This window comes from Phoenix dactylifera, chromosome 6 (assembly GCF_009389715.1).
Source record: "Phoenix dactylifera cultivar Barhee BC4 chromosome 6, palm_55x_up_171113_PBpolish2nd_filt_p, whole genome shotgun sequence".
Classification (NCBI taxonomy): Eukaryota; Viridiplantae; Streptophyta; class Magnoliopsida; order Arecales; family Arecaceae; genus Phoenix; species Phoenix dactylifera.
The window spans coordinates 4033314-4051260 of record NC_052397.1 but is presented as its reverse complement, the minus strand read 5'-3'; the positions used below and the strand labels follow the sequence as shown (position 1 = coordinate 4051260).

The window sequence follows — 17947 nt, the reverse complement described above, 5'->3', positions numbered from 1 at the left end:
TATGAGCGCAATGTCAAGTACCATAAGAAGCAGAACACATTAAGTCTCTCTGTTGCTGTGGTATAAACTGATTCCCTGAAATGAGTCGCATGACTTCATAATGATCACTTATGAGATCGTAGTACAATCCAAGGGAGAAGAAAAGGATAAAATAAATAAGAGATTTGAAACAAAGCTACAACTGATGCTTATGTCATCATGTGGTAATTCCTTCAATAGCTAAAATCAGCAGACTTGTGTATTTTCCCTGCGAAAGATCCAATAAAACATGCCATCAATTTTGACACTTGCTGATGGATAACTAGAACCAGTTTAGGCTGCAGATAATGCAAGTCAGAACAGCCTGAGTCTTTACTACTCCCTTTTGTCTTCTTCAGTATCTCCATTGTGCGAAATGGCAGTATTAACTCCCGGAGGCATTTTGGCATCAGGTGACACAGAAAAGCTCCAGCTTTCTTTGGAAGTAAATGGTCCTGGCTTCATTAGTGAAAGGACATCCTCTCGGTCAAACTCCTCACTTCCATCATCCGAGTAGGCATATCTGATTGCAAATATTGCCGTAACATATAACGCATAATATTCACATCAAGAATATTCTTTTATTTTCATTCGGATTTGCTGCCTATTAGATCATTTAAATAGCCTATAGCTTTCAAGCGCATATAGAAAAAACCAACTGATAACAACAGTGCTTATCATACAAGCATGAAGACAAAGCAAATAATGAATTAATGGAAAGGCTCTGTCATTTCTAACAGAAACACATATGAGGTTTAGGTATTTGGACATATTGTGTTGACTGACATGGCAAGCAGAAGGAAAACTGAAGAAGCAAAGAAATGAAATCTAAGGGATCGAAGTTCTACCTCATTGAGTTCTGAGAGGGTGCCCAAAGAGCACATATGACACAGAGAAGAGAGAAGGAGAGGAACTGCCACAAGGCAGGAATAATCCAGGCGTTCTGCCACTGCTCATTGTACACATCAGTTGACTTGAAGTATATCTGCATGGAGATTCTCCCTAATTACTTAAGATACAAAATATGTCAAATTAATTATTAGGAGAGATTTTAGATATGGGAACTTCTACAACAACAGGCATGAAGATATTATAGTTCTCAAGCATGTGGAAAAATGATGCAATTCAGAACAAGCGTGCGTGCTGAGATATGACAAAAAAAATTGGCCTTTTCAGAGTCAGCTTTGGAAGTGAAAATTTTCTAATACCTTGTTTTGATGAAGGTAATGGTAATATTTACACTACGTTTAAAGAGATAAGGAAACAGTCAACATGAGGGAGCAAGGTTTGGTTTTTTTTTTGGAGTGTCTTCGACACCAAATATTAGCAATTACTAGATAATGTTGTTGGACAGAGAGAAAGAGCAGAAAATTAATTTTAATTAAGAAAATTCAGCACCACCCTAGCATGCACTAAAATTTAAAAAATCAGTATGGTTTGATAATCATGATTGGTTTCTTTAGTACACTAAGGTCACCAACCATTAAGATGCAAATTAATAGAGAATCACCTCATAACCAATCCAACCAACAGATATGACAACAGCAACAGTCAACGCATTTGTAAATTTCCTGTAGATATCTAGCTTGGCTGTCATCCGTTTTATCTGTCACCAATCACACAAAGACCAACAGTTATACATTCTTTTGGAATTAAGTTCCAATTATGCAAATATAGGGATCTTTTATACAGCAGAAGCCAAAAAGGTAAATTTCTGTTGAAAACTCCTATAGGAATAAGCAACAAGTATAGTAGTAAGAGAAAATCCATACCCGCAGTTTGCTAAGAGTTTTGGAGAGAGAAGTGAATATCCAAATTACGAAGAATGCATCCAAAATTGCCACTGGGAGAACCAAGAACAATCTTGCCTTTCCACTAAGATCGCTTACAGCACCAACATTTTCCACCAATTCAAGAACCTCTGATGCAAGAAAAAATGTGCCTCCAAGCAGAGTAACCTTAGAAGTGAGTCCACCCAGAGTAGGCCTCACAACACCAAATCCCATGGAAACAACAAGGATCAACACACGCGAGACTGTTCGTTTAACAGTACTGAATGTTACAGCCCAGAAAGTAATTCCCTTTGGCCGGACTCCAGTTTCATTAAATTCAGCATATTCAAAATACCATAATGCCATTTCAAACATTCCCAAAGCAATGACTAGTGTTATGCAGTTCTGAAGTGGCATAACCTCTCTCCAAAACTTTGCATATTGTGAGAACCAGTACACGCCAAGAACCACAACAGCAAGAGACATGAATCCATAGAATTTCATGAGAGGAGCCATCCTTCCTGGTAGATAACCAGTAGGGTTCTTCCATATGGTCTTCCCCTCTATGACCAGTCCATTAAGCGCTGGATCACAGTAAATGAAATAGAGGTTATACATCCCAGTTTTTGTGATCTGTATGGTTTGGGATGGTAGTGTTGCCTCAAGATCGCCAGCCTTAAAGGAAGCAGTAAATACTTGCGGCCAATCAGGGCTGTGGGAGGAGAGGCGATAGATGACTGTGCCTTCCGTGCAAGCGCCTATTTTTGCTAGATCAGGTGTGCAGCAAATGGCTCTTTGACCACCATAGGCTGAGCCACCAATTGCCCCTCGATCTTTTACCTCAAAAATAATGGCTTTGACTGTCCAAGGGCTTTCATGTTTCCCTGTTGCAGCAGCTTTCTTTGGTATTCTGAAAGTGATCTTTTCGAATCTGATTTCATGAAGAAAAGTGGAAATCAAAAACAAGAGAATGACAGAATTAGCTTCTATAAGAATCATTGCTCATAGTCACAGCTCTATAACCAAATCTGTACAAATTCACTATTCTTCTTGACCATTTGTATGTCTATATTTAAATAAAAACTGATTATTTGCATGTTTATCTAATGAAGAAAATGTACTTTAAATCCTTTGAATTCTTGACATCTTCTTAGTTTTGTTGGTGTCTAAATGCACTATTATGCCATACTAGGATAACATATCCGAAGTGTCTGACTGTATCTAGTAGACTTGTATCCTAGGTGGTGATACAAGTAATTAGATGGAATCAGATTCCTCACCCTCACCCATAATTAAATTAAAAGGTGATTTGCAGTATGGACATCTTACAGGGACTACACACTATACAACTGCCCTACTGGATTCATTCGCATTTGCACGCCATCTCCTATAATTGTGCATGCTAAATGCTACCATGTTGCAGTTAGAGATCGAGTGGATGCCCAACCATGCACCCAACTATACCTTTCCATCCTACAGAAATAGGCGACTGACAGCCTCAAGCTGACAGAAAAATTTCACTGTTTTCGCCTGCAATGGGTGATCAACCTCTTTCCATAATTGGTGTCCGGGAAAGGTAAGAGCTAAATGACCCAGCCCAGACCAAAAACACCCCGAAGATCCCAAATAAATGCCAGCAACCAGGTCACCAAATTTCGGCTCTCATGAATCATTCCATTCCATTTGCCTGTTAAATAGCGAAATGCTAACAAAGCTCCCATCTTTGTCCAAATTCTCCCCCCTTCCCACATTTGACGATCATATTACAATGAAAGTTCAGCACTAAAATAAAGAACAACCCATTTAAGTATCTACACTAATACAGCTCTGCTTTCAGATCCAAGCACAGAAGAGCGAAAATAACGCAACATCTGAGGATGAGATAGAGCGAGAAGGGATTACCGGATGAAGGAGGCGCCGTAGGAGGCGGAAGAGTTGGCGGAGGGGAGGGAGGCGTAGAGGCCTTCGCTGCCACCGTGAAGGATGAAGGCATTGCCCTGGCTTGTGAAACTCTCCCCTCCGTAGTCGTGGACCGACGCCTCAGCAACGCACCAGACAGAGAATACCAGAACAAGAAGAAGAAGAAGAGGAGGAGGTAACGCGAGCGAGAGGAACGGACCCGTCCTCGCCATTAGAGCACAAAGCGAGCCACGACCTCTCGCTCTCTCTGGGAGAGCCGGATCTAGTCTACAGCTCGGCAAGAGAGAGATTGAGAGGATTTTGACCAACGTTTTGCCATTGTTTTAAGACGTAAAAGAGTACGAAACTGCGTGCGTCGCAACGCGCCGCTTTAGTGGGGGAGGGAGGGGTCGGGATGCGTGACGACGGCTGGAACCACGTGCCCCTTCCCCTCCCTCCGCCGGGTCCCAAGCACTCCCTGAGTCCTGTTCTCGTCTCTCTGAAACGGTTGGGTTGCTGTACCTCAGGCAAGTTGCACCCAAACCCGAACCCAAGCCCAAACCCAAACCTAAACCCGCCTGTACGCAACCCTTTTGCAGGTTTAAATCTAACTAGCTTGAAGCAAACTCAACGCTCGGTTGCTGGTACAGATGTTCGGCTTAAGGCCAACTTGATTAAAATAAAACAACTTGACACATTAGGCACGCTGTTCCTAGGATGAAGCTTCTCTTTGGGGTAGAGTGCCTACTTAAGTATCTTTTTTTTTGCTAAAACACTTAAGTATCTTTTAGAAAGCCTAGTCTTGCGTACTTCCAACTTGCCCCAATTCAACCAAGTTAGATGGCTATCCATGATTGCACTAATTTACATTACAACAACAACAACAATAATAATTGTTACAAGGGAACTAAGCCGCCATGCTCCACGTGACCGGCACGCGCGCCCATGAAGACTACGGCTGTCCTTTGATCCAGCAATCCGACCCCGAGTCGGACATCTTCGGCTCCACAGCCCGACCTCGAGTCGGTTGCCCTTTGATCCAGCAATCCGACCCCGAGTCGGACATCTTCGGCTCCACAGCCCGACCTCGAGTCGGACATCTTCGGCTTCGCAGCCCGACCCCGAGTCGGCTGCCCCTTAATCTAGCAATCCGACCCCAAGTCGGATATCCTCAGCACCGCAGCCCGACCCCGAGTCGGCTGCCCCCTGATCCAGCACTCCGACCCCGAGTCGGAGATCTTTTGATAACGACAGGCTGCTTCCCAGAGGCACGCCGAGGCCTCCTGCTCCACTACTCCCTGCAACGGCTGTATCCGATGCTGTTCCACGATCTCCTGTATCAGCCGTACAAAGCGGAACTCCACTACGCCCTGTCATGGCCGTACCCAGCGCTGCTCCACGACGCCCTGTAACGGCCATGTCAGTGGCCACTCCATCGCGCCCCACGATGACAAACCCCCCTGAGAGACCCCCCAGCCAGGTATATATGCGGCTGGGGGGAGAAGGGGGGGTAAGCAATATCTTCCAGAGCACTCTCTTGCTTGCTATTATCATTTCTCCTCCTCCTCCAATCTCCTCTGACTTGATCGTCGGAGGGCCCCCACTACCCCAGTGGTGGTGCGAGGCTTGCTCGCAGGTTTCCCGGTGGAAGGTGGAGCGTAACCAACACCAACCAAGACAACTCAGACGGAACCCCGTCCACACCGCTGTGTCAATCGTTCTCGGTTTGGACCACCAGCAACAATAATAATAATAATAATAAGAAGGTGACTCGGCTAGTTACCAAACTGGTTTGGTATCAAAGTGGTGCCACATAACGGCTCCATTACCTGTGAACCACACCACCCTCCATGGATTGCACTAATCTTCTAATGCCATGCAAAACGAGAAATACATTGCATGCATGTTGACCTACCAAAAAGTTTTAGTATGGTATTATAATAAGATTGAGAACCTGTTTCGATATTTTGATAAAATTGGATTGGATATCCTATAGAAATCAGATTTGTTGGTTTGTCTAGCCTGCATGTGTTAAAGGCTGCTTAAATAATTTGAGTTGTGGGAGTTATTCGGATGACACGAGTCATGCTTAAATGGATGACCCAATCCACGGATTTAACAGCAAATTCAGCCCAAAAATTCTGCTAAATTATCCAAACAAGCCGAACCCATGTCAGATAGAGAAATGGTAAATGATTCGTAGCCTTAATCCAGCAATACATGGCATATAGGCCATTAACTTTATATATTTGTTATGGCATTTTAGGAGTGGTTGGAGATGACATGCTTGCAGCTTAATGAGATTGATCAAGACCTAATTGGATGGGAAATTTTATCTCAACTCAACTCAACTTTTCAGCTCAGCGTATTGTTGACCCATTTTCGCCAATACGGGGGAGTTTGTGTGAACAAAACAAGGGCGGTTTGGCCTTTGCAGAGCTTTGAGCCAAGGGGGGAGCGCTCGTATCATGCTTCTCCCACTTCCCCACCAAGCTGCCCAATGTTTGCGACCGTCGCTGCAAGCTAGATGGCTTGTCTATGCGGCAACTGGAAATATACCTGAAAATGACTCTACTGTCTAAATAATGGAAGTTGGTGAAATGGTCGAGTTTTCTTGATCACGAATTTCTTTGTTACTTATTGGTACTTGTTTACCAAGGGAATATATTGATATCATGCTCTTTTGGAACCAGATACTCCGGTAACACTACGTAACAAGTCTCTAATATTGAACCGGATACATGAGACATTCTCTCTCCTTTGTACTCTTTACTTTCTCGTGATTTGGCAGGATGTACTCAAGTTAAGCTATGTAAATTGCCGTATTTACCAAAAAAAAAATTACAAGCGAAATCGGCATGGCTAGCATGCAAGTTGCAACCTAGAGGATATGGTGTCACATTTCAGATCTCGCCATCCTTACTTCTTCTATAGATGGATAGTAACAAAAAAAAAATTATGAAGATCGATTAAGATAGCATAAAAATCTTTCACTTCTTGCATATCATACATATGCAAGACATAAATAAAAACCTTCTTATTAAAAAAGCCTCGGCAACCATGAGTCCGACGAATGCGAGCCCGGTAAGCGCGCCCTGATTGAGCAAAGCCCACACGACCTCGAGGCTAGAAAGGATCCAGTCAAAACCCATAGTCGACTCCAACGAAAACAAGCTGATCTCCGAATCGAAATGGCTACCACGTTCTCCATATCCGGGATCGACCCCCGCAATCTACGCCACAACAGCTGCCAAATTCAAATCCTTCCATTCTCCATCAAGGGCCAGCTAATTCAAATTCCTAGGCCAATTGAGGTAACGTATTTTCAGTCCAAAATCTCCGCCATAACACCTGATGGCGTGTAACCGCCACATCACCTCCTATAAAGAGGAAAAACTCCAAGAAGAAAGGGGACTCTTCCTCCTCCACCCTTGGGATTCTCCACTAAAAAACTATCTCCAAATTCCTCTCTGATTTAAGCATTGGAGGGCCTTTGCCGGAACCTCCGGCCCAGATTTTTTTGCAGGTTTTCCGGAAATAGCCATCAGCCGTCACCATCTCCCGGAGACAACCTTCTACAACCGCCCACCGCGAAAGCTCCTTCCTTTGGTCCGCGATCACCCTCGGGTCCCATTTCTAGCAATAACACATACTTATGCAAGACATAAACAAAAACCTTCTCTTTAAAAAAAAATACAGCCGCATCTCATGCATTAAGAAAGTGCTCTTAGCTAAGTTCAAGCGGTCACCAAAATCCAATGCAGTCTGTACGTTCAAATCCTGTAGAGAGACATAGCAAACAAGCATGTTGGAGAGAATGCTATATGTGAGCAGGCAGTGAGTATTTACAAAATACCATTACTCCGACTTTCCAAAGGACATGCATGCAAGATATTTTCTCATGGACGAAAAAAGATTCTGAAAAAATTTATCATAGTTGTTGTTCTTTGAAGATGGCAAATCAGCAATAGTATTTTCATTTCCGGACCTCATGATCTCCATAAGCGTCTGGGTCGACGATTTTTCCTATATACTTCGTGAGATGAGAGATGTGGACCGATATTTCATCTCCAAAAATATAATACTTGAAACTGCCCAATCACCTCATTAGCCTTTATACCCAACTTTCCCATATCATCAGCCTACACGGTTGCCTAAAGTCAGGCCTCGAGCTTAAACTACTTTCATTTTTAATCAAGCTTTGTGCTGAGCCTAATTAAAATGTTATATTTTTTATATCCAAATCCGACCCATGATCAACTCTATTGCCTAATGTCAACCATCCAACTTGCGACCACTCAAATAACTAAGACTCTACCATCCATGTACTAATTTCTTGGAAAATATTATTAAAAGATGAGTTCTTTCCATCTCCAAGTCTCCGTCAATGCCTTGATGCACCTCCGGGCCCTCCATCTGCTCCCATCTCTCTCGCCTCTGTTTTTAAATTTCTCTTTGATGATCCTTGCGCCAAAGTAGATGAAGCCTATTAGCATCCACAGTCTAAAAATAGCAATCGGCTAGGATCCAATAAAAATCTACCTATTCAAAACCGACTTATTTATTGAATGGGCTAGAATTTCGGCTTAAACCTTACAATTATTAAACAAGTAACCAAATCCCATCTACAGCAACTGATTCAATTAAATCAAATAGGATAACAGGACAAGCGTAGCCCCCCTCACATCCACCTCCTTGTTCAACAATCATAAGACCGTCACCTCAGCCGCCGCCTCCAAATCCGGTACTAACTCCTCCAGATCTAGCCGACGGCAAGGCATCCTGGCCGCCAAATGGGCCCTGCTCGTATCAGTAACGAAGGCGATCTTCCTCCCGGCAGCCGGTGAGATGGGGGTGGATCCAAGGATTTGTTTATTTATTTTTTCTCGAAAACGCCAAGTCGGGCCCTTATTTTAAATGAGTTTTTTTTTTTTTTTTTTTGGTGTGCGTACATTGCGGATAGCCAACATGTGGCAGTACGAAGACTGTCTCTCCTCTCGGAGGAGAAAATCGTTATCATGGAAACAACATTTACGATAATCTTTTTTCATGATTCGTCGAGGAAAAGGAAGAATAATTAAGTTTACACACATGAAAACACAAAGGCATGCATGCATTGGCAGTTCCAAAATCCGAAAAGATCAATGCTTACTAAGATTTCCTAGCTTGCTTGGTCAGGAAGCAGCTTCTCAACACACAACTCACCCTTGGCTGAATTGCATTCACTTCAAAATCAAAGCAAATATGATGCTGCAGTACAAAACTTCCTATACTTGATAATTTATAATATTTGAATACAAGTGATTTATGGTGCATTGCAACATCTAAGTTGGTTTAGTTATTGTGGGGTGAAAGCCAACGTATTCAAATCCCGACTCCACCTGGATGGGATTCATCGAGTCACACAGAATTCTAGAGAGAGGACACATTAAGAAAATTGGCCTTCGTGCATTTGGCAATCTATCATTGGTGTCAACCTCAGTCACATATGCTTCGACTTACGAAGCCCATGGCAAAGGTTCGAGACTGATATCGCTTGGCCAGAACCTGGCAGCTACTTCGCATGGCTGCAAAACTCCCAGATTATAATGCCCTCCGAACAATCAACAAAGAAAAGATTCAAAACAACTCCACGAAGGTTCTGTAAGGGCACTCAAAAGTTTTTGACAAGCCATTGTAGGTCATCAAACATAATCAATATGGTTCTTGCTTGCGAAGCAAATCAAACCTAGTTAGAGACTAGGAATAACAGCAGTGGATCTGCAGTCGATAAAAATACAGTGTTTTAAATTGGACATAGACAAAGAACTGTATATAATAATTCTTAGAAAACAAGGGGGCATGAAAGTTAGAAATAAGAATCGTATTATAGGCTGGGTGAGAGCCTCCAAGGTAAATTTATCTGTATCTACCACTAAGTCGAAACGTGGCAGTCTCCATTCAATCAAAAGAAACATCACTTCGCAAACACCATCATAAAAGCATCGATTCACTCCGCACCACTCTACAGCTTTAATTAAAGTTATAATACGAGGAACAATACTACAGCCATTTTGGCAAAATATTGCAGCAAATTCAAGAAAAGAGGCGAAAAGCAGCTCCTATGAGGCATCGCCGAACCAAACCGCGACAAAAATTTGCGGGTGACACAAACTCACCAAAATGGTAGAGTGTAGGCATGATGAAATAACTTGGCTATCAATCAAGATCCAGGAACTCCATTCTCTTTCTCATAGAGCCCTTCAGATCTGTGGCATCTCTTTCTGCTTTCTGAGCCTGCAGTTGAAATGTAACAACATCATTACTGCAGAAAGGACATAACATTTCAAAAAAGATGAGCAACATGATTTTTGGGGCGGGTTAACTACAAGTAGATGCATACCATATCCATTTGCAATATGAGATACAAAAGAAAAATAGTAGCTGACCATCTGAATTTAACTGGTTTTGTCAGATCCAGGGAACTTATACATGAAAAATTAAAAGAAAAGGGTAACAGATGGAAGCAAGTGGACTTTATAGATAATTGCATTTCTCTAGATAGGTCAATGGAAAACAGGCCAAAAGTTTATAAAGATGAAGATTATGCATCCAAGTTTTGGACAAACCAGTTACTTATTATACTTTAAAATTTAGGCACCAACTGCAACCCAGAAAATACATAAAAGAAAAAGAACAGATAACTAGGTGCACAGTATATTAGCAAATTGTCATGATCATAAAAATAGTGCCACCAAACAACCGCAACTATTATTAAGTTCACTAAATACCAAGGGAATACATAAAAAATACACTTCAATTCCCAAGAACTCTGGACGCTGGCACTTTTGAACAGTTGAAAGGACATGACAGAGCAAGATACAATTTCGCACTACAAAAAATGGCATCCTCAAATCAGCTGGAAGAGAAGCACTTCACAATCAACTATCTCAAGTGCTAGGTAATACTGGGCCAGGACATCCATAGACTCTAGCGAAGCTTTTTTTTTTTTCTTTTTTCCTAATCTTTTCAATAAAATGATATGATACCATATAAGCACACTTTCTGTTTAATACAAAGTTTGGCTGAATAGTCAACGGAGTCTAGTAGGGAACATGTATCCCTGATAAGTTTATATAATTTCAAATGTTTGGCCCAGAATATCCATAGACTCTAGCAAAGCTTCTTGTATTTTTCTATCTTTTCAATAATGTGATACGATATAACATAAGCACACTTTCTATTTAATGTAAAGTTCAGCTGAATGGTCAACTTAGTCTAGTTCTGAACATGTATCCCTGATATGTTTATATAATTTCAAATGTTTGTATCGTATATATGCAACTCCACTCTGGTTTTCTGGAGGTTTTAGTGTTGGAAACTTCAGGAAATCTAGACACTTGCCACATGCCAAGTGTCCTGGTGATAGTAGCATAGACACTGGTTCAACCTCAAAGTCATCCAGTTCATGTGCACAAGTGACAGCAAACAAAAGTACGAAGGTGAACATCAAGCAAAAACACAAGTGCGCATAAATACCCTTTTTATCTCTGAAGCTGAAACACCAATCATATGAGGAGGAAGCTCCTCCCTCTCCAAGTCCTGCAGGATAAGAAACCAAATTTGAGAAAATACAAGTATTTCTGAAAAAACACATAAATAGTCAATTAACCAGGAGAAATCAATACCAGTTCTCCAATTAACACAACATTCTCCCCACGAATGACATAAAGACCTAAAGGAATATCACAATATAGATCTCCCACAATTACTCTCTCACAGGCACCTTCAAGAACAGCATTTGCTGTGAAAAGATGACAGTTCCAGAAATAAGCAACTGAGCATTAGAAAACAAATATAATACCATTTATAAAACAAGGCCATGATAGATGCATACCAAATTGGTCAAAAGAGCGAAGAATTCCCAAAAGCTTTCTTCCATCACGAAGTAATACGAGAAGCTTTTCTGTCAAATGAAGCAAATTACATGAGAAAACAGACGAGCTGCAAGTATGCATGCATGCATGCATGTATCTATGTATGTATGATGGTTCATAGACCATGTATTACATAACAAGTGGAGAAATGTTTGCACTGACCACACAAAAAAGGGCTCTACTACCCAGCCATCATTTAAGCTGGTGGACATCATACAAATTTTTTTGTCATCTGAAAGATAATCACATGGTATATGCAAAAGCTTGCTTAAAAATGTCTACAAATAAATGACCATATATAACTATGCAAATATATATGGCCACCAGCAATTAATAAACAGTGTACTGAGGAGGAACACTTACCATGTAACAAACAAAAAAAAATCCAAATCTATCCTGATATTTGTGCTATTTTCCCTCATTAAAAAAAAACCTACTATGGTGGTTAACAGGACATGGCGAGAGCGTGCTTTTCTGGACAGACAAGAAATTTCTCACTAACTCAAGTTTTGATTTTTTTCAAAAGAAAAAAGACTCATTTTGCAGTTTTATCTGACATAGAGAGGAGAACAGTTCTTCTTAACACATAGTGACCCTAAGAAACATCTAACTTTATTGAAAACTTTTCTCAACATAATCAGGCTCTCATGGATTTTGTTGACCAAATCATGCACAGATTTAACTCATAATCCTTTGCCAAAAATGCTTCTATCTGTCTGAGTTTAGACACATATATTTGACCCCCAAAAAAAAAAATTGCTATGCCAAAGAGAAGAAGTAAAGGAACAAATGGGGGAAAGAAATAATTAGAACTGAGAAGCAAAGTTATTTAAGGGGCCATTTCGATGTCTTCATGACAGGCACATACAGAGAAATCTCTGTTAGGAGGCATTTGGATGCATAACCTAATCCATGTCAAGCAGAATAGAGTAACATCAGTATTTGATGCAGAGATTCTCCTAAAGATGCAAATGGGTTGCACCAGCTCATCAGACAAAGGGGTTCTGTTGCATCAGGATTATGAAGCCAAAACTATTTCAGGCCAGGTTGCATCAACACCTACCCAACGAAAGCGATGAATCAGTACTTGTTATTTGTTATTGTTTTGAATTTTAGATAGATTACTAGATTGTAGAGATATTGGCTTCTTAGCGGGATAAAATTCCAACATTTCCCCACCTACTTAATCAATGGATAGCTATCAATCATCCTGAAAAGTGTGGCCTCTTCTCCCATCGTTCACATCTAATATACCTACTTCACCAATACATATTTCCCACTTACCCGCATCACTAATCTCATATTTCTCATCTTTGCTTCCAAAGCCCCCCAACATCTGCCTTCTTCTCCCATCTCATTACATCACCTTTCATTTCTCATCTCTTCCAATACCTACAATCCCAAATACTTAAATGTCAGAAGACATCTCTCTCTGTCTCAAATACTTGTAAACAAATCCCTCTCTTGTTCTCCTTTCCATGAGATTTCTTGGGGTCACTATCTTTTCTGTGAGATTACTTGAGTGTCTGATCTGCAGGACTTAAGTCTGACTACAACATATATTTAGTGTATTATGCAAAGATGGAGTGCAAATTGAACCAGCTCGGTTGGTAGGTCTAGGTTCAAGTTTGCTAGGGTTTGATTATGCCATGCACAACTAAGCTGAATTTGAAAAACATGGGCTTCAGTCATGTCCTGGTGGGTCTAAAACATGCTTGGCCAGTCAAAGTTTTTGTCGGGTCAAGTCAGGCTAACCCAGCCCGACCCACTTTCAGCCCACCATTTGCATTCCTACAAGCTCCCAATGTAACTCGAACTAGAATAGTTAAAACATTTAATACTCCAAATAATACTTTCACATCGTTGGCAAATTAAAACCAGATGTATTCGCATAACCCTTGATTGTTCGAATTTTTGTAGGTAAAGGCAAGTCTTAGTTTATTTTCTTGCTGCTCACAATGTTCAATTTTGATCTCTTTGAATCTTTCTACCCACAAGTTTTTTCAGCACTATCTAGAAGTGAAGTATGTAAGAAAGTGCCCCAGCAACTTTAGCAACATCTACACACAAGGAGGGGCATTAAATGATTCAACATCTAAAATTCCCACCAAAATCTTGGGTTTCAAAAGAAAATGCAGTGACCTTAAAGGAATAAATGCCATATACTTTGATCTAACCTAACAACAAACCACCTTTAATAACTATTCCATCTTACGATTAGACATGCAAGAAATGATTCAAATCCATACTGTTCACAAATCTCACGAAGCCATGGAGGCTTGCCCACCATTTATTTCCAAATCCTCTCATATCAATGGTTCAAGAACATAAAACCACTTTATAAAGAAAGTCTGCATTTTTAGTCACCTCTTTCCTGTTTGGCAGGGATTCAATCATGGGCCATAAAAACTAGAATGAAACAAGTATTTATATTAACCTTCAAAATATGATATCCATGCATCATACCATATAAAGACAACCAACCCACTCAAACATAATTCTTGTGATTCTACAAGTCTCTCGATCCAACTTAAGCTAAAACATGATATGTAAGCACTAGTATTGGTCAAAAAAGATCCTCCAAATTATTACTACAACAGCTACCCATTAGGTTTTCCTCTGAGATCACTTCTGTTCCAATTATGACTTCTTTTTCATACAAGCATGCTTGCTGATTTCTCCAGAAATCTGGCCCTGGTTGACCAAAAAAACTACATAAATGCCACCTGTAAGTGGCCTAGTCGTCAATTTGTACAAGGACCCTTAACACATCAAAAATATACAAGAAAAGTCATTCCTAAAGCCAGAAGTAAAGTTATCAGGGCTCCTTAGCAAAAGTTGATCAGATATGGAGTGAAGCATTGACAAAAGATTTAGACATACATGCTGCTGACCTCATAGACCTAGATCATCAAAATTTCACTCCAAACCCTTTTCTTCAAACAGATAGAAGCTAGTGAACATGAAACCTGTAAAAATTAACATATGAGGGCATGGTTTCCTTTTCAAAAACAAAACTTTAACCTCATGAATAAAGTTTATCTGCTCTCCCTATTATAAACTTGAGCATGATATCATGATTCATCAACAACATCCATGAGAGTAACATGCAACGAACTACAAGTCTACAACATTTTCTGTCAGTAAGTAATGCAAGAGTTAAACATATACTGCAATGGTTAGTGTTAAACAACACACATACTAGATATGTACCGTACACTAGTACTAAGTACTGAAATACGGAGACAGTTAGTTGTGCAAGAGTTAAACATACATGACAGGTCATTTATTAACACCAACAACTAAATTTAAGAAACAATGTATGAATTACTTTGTCAAATCCAAAATCAAAGATAAAACTCAAGTCCAAGTCTTTAAGATATATAAATATTAATGAAAACTACAGAAGGCAAGAGCACAGCACGAACCTTCTAATCATAAATCAAATCTTCACAACATGCATACAAACCAAAAAAAGAAAAGAAAAAAGAAAAAGATTGTATAATTGAAAGCAACACTATATAGAAAACCCCACCACGAAGACCACTTAATTAGCTCAGTCCAACAGCATTAATGAGCTTTCACCCAAAATTTAAGCAATTAAATAACAAGACAAGAGACCTTTCTTATCTTGTAGGAAGTCGACGAACAACTTAAAGATAAACAACAATCCATTGCATCATTTTCAACTATTTACCCAATCAGTTAGAAAAAAATATTACTTAAGAAACAAGGAAAAAGAAATCTCAAAACAAATGAACACTACAATTTTCAGCAGACTGGCGAGTAGAAAGAAGAAGGGAAAGAGTCGGTCAAGCTTACTGTCAAGATAACTCGCAAGAGAGGTAGAGAGAAAGATATCTTCCGGTCCAGCCCACGACATCGAGCCCCAACCCTTTCGGCCTCTCAAAAATCACCGAAGAGTCCACCCAAATAGCGACAAATCGCATTGGCAGCACGAATTCTCCACTTCCTCACCACCCCACCACCAAATTAAAGCCCCTTCACTGTCTCGCAACCAACAGAACCCTCAAAAATCAAACTTTTCCGCGAAACCCTGGCTTCCCCTACCCTCACCGTCACCAACAAGCCAAAACCCTAGTTCCCACCGAAACTCTCCCAGATCCAATCTCTAATTACCGGAATATCGAAACCCTAGCCTCGGCAAAACACAAATTTCTCCACGGAACAAGAAAAAGAAGATCAATAAGAACGAATCAAATAAGAAAATTCAATAAAAAGGATGAAAATTTTCTCCGATCTCAAAAGAGATTGCCCTTTTCTCTCAATCTCCGGTCGAGAGAGATAGAGAAAGAAGAGGGGGAGAAGTGGAACCAGAGATGGAAAAGAACCACCCGATTGAGTAACAACAACTTCTAGATCGGATACGGCCGAGTGGGGATTTTAGGCGTTACGGACTTCGTCTCAAATTGGGACACGTATCCTTCATTAGATTATATATATCGACTCCTAAATACCGAATTTTATATAAATATCCACTTAAAATTAATATTCACATATATATATATCCTCATAAAATATTTATTTATTTTTTTTACATACATATCCATACCATCTAATGCCATTAAAAAATTAACAGTTTAAATTAAAATAATTAAAATATTCTTAAGTAGATGTATAAGGAGAAATATTTATAAGACAAATGTGATAGAGGATAAAAAAGTAATTTCAAAATTTTATTTTATTTTAATTAATAAATATAGTTTTTATTAATAATATTATAAAAAATATTAGAAAGTTTGTGCAAAATTAATATTTTATAAAGTTATAAAAATAAATATAAATTTTAAGAGAGTATTAATGTAAATTTAAGTTTTTAGATCAGTATTGGCGGCAGGTAAAAAAGAATCAAGCTTGTTTTACCAGTTTTATATATAGCCATCCAAGGGAATGGAAGTTGGGTGCATTATATTTTAACATATGTTATATATGTGAGAGAATATAATATATATATCAAGAGATCGAAAGAAGTAGTTTGTGAATGGGTGGACTCGAGCGAGAAAGGCTCAAATCAAGTGGAACACAAGATGTGGAACTGATGTCAAATGGATGGAGTGCAGGAGTCATAGTAAATTTACTTATTGATAGTAAGAACGGCTAATTACATAACACTATATATTTCATGGCCCTCTTCATATTGGCACCAGAGATATCAAAACAGATAGCTGCTCCAATTGAGCGAGCACATCCTTTCCAAGCATTTAATTTTTTTGAGAACATCCCATGCATTTAATTCACTTGAGCATGTTTGGCAATTTGCAGCTCAACCATGAAAGTGGACAAGCATGTAAGAAGTGCCTTGTGATTTTTAGAGCAAAAAAAAAACACTTTTTATTTTTAAAAAAATCATAATATTACTTAACCAACATTTCTACAAGAAGATAAGTATAAATGTGCTATAACGAGAAGTAGCAAATCTAGTCTCCGACTCCTCTTTTTTTTGAAAACAAAAGCAATATCAAGCATGTCCTTTGCCAATTTAAGCCGACTGTGGCAATGACACCATGCATTGTTCATAAATTAAAATCAGACTAGAAGGTGCAAATACAAAAAGCTAGAAAAGTATTTGGTGGTTATAAAAAAAGATCTAGATTTAAATTCCACTTTTACTAAGATTTGAATGATTACAAATATTTGGAGGAGGTTATCCATTATTTTAGCCCATGGATTATGACTCAATTGTACCAAAAAAAGAATTATAATAATTGTCTCAATAAACACCCCTCCTCCAGTAAAAAAAAAAAAAAAAGAAGAAAAGAAGTGTGTCTAAAGCCTAATATAGCTTATGATTGGGCCTAATTTTGGGGCTCTTAATACATCCAATTGGGTAAGGTATAGTGGTAGAAAGCCATATCTGAGTAACAACTTACAAGTAAATTTTGGAAACTAGAGGTCTGATCTCATATCCAATATGTCATTTGTAGTACAAAGGGAGAAGACGAGGCACATGCAATATAGTTCCAATATTATTTGTTAAACAAGGAAGCTAGATTTAGGGTTAGTAAATCAATCAGAGAAAATAGCAAGAGATAACGATTTACATAGTTTAGCCCATAGCCAACATCCATGAGCAAAGGTGACTTAATAATCAAGAAATATCAATAATTACTAATGATGGATGAGTAGAAAAGTGAGAAAAATTGCCAATACCAAGCATTCAATCTCATCAATACTCCAAAACCCCCCAAAGAAGAGAGATAAATATCTTAAAAATCCAGGTCTAGGGTCCATCCCGAACCATTGGATGGGCAAGTGACGAGCCACATCAAGTATGGCATGCTTGGGGCCCCTCCTTGGACTCTTATGTTGGGCCGAGTGGAG

The 17947-nt window shown here is 39.5% G+C and overlaps 2 protein-coding genes across 2 annotated transcripts; both read right to left on the bottom strand.

The window, feature by feature from the left end:
* Positions 1-2: 2 nt before the first annotated feature.
* Positions 3-4042, bottom strand: LOC103702230 (transmembrane protein 87A-like). The gene is made up of 5 exons (XM_008784564.4): positions 3693-4042; positions 1791-2721; positions 1529-1624; positions 867-1003; positions 3-541 (listed from the first exon to the last, which is right to left on the bottom strand). Exons 1-5 carry the CDS (start codon positions 3920-3922, stop codon positions 355-357), a joined length of 1581 nt encoding a protein of 526 aa, XP_008782786.2. The 5' UTR covers positions 3923-4042; the 3' UTR covers positions 3-354.
* Positions 4043-9537: 5495 nt separating this feature from the next.
* On the bottom strand, positions 9538-15996 carry LOC103702186 (sm-like protein LSM1B). Its single transcript, XM_008784521.4, has 5 exons — positions 15428-15996; positions 11566-11634; positions 11357-11472; positions 11208-11270; positions 9538-9965 (listed from the first exon to the last, which is right to left on the bottom strand). Exons 1-5 carry the CDS (start codon positions 15486-15488, stop codon positions 9888-9890), a joined length of 387 nt encoding a protein of 128 aa, XP_008782743.1. The 5' UTR covers positions 15489-15996; the 3' UTR covers positions 9538-9887.
* Positions 15997-17947: the final 1951 nt, after the last annotated feature.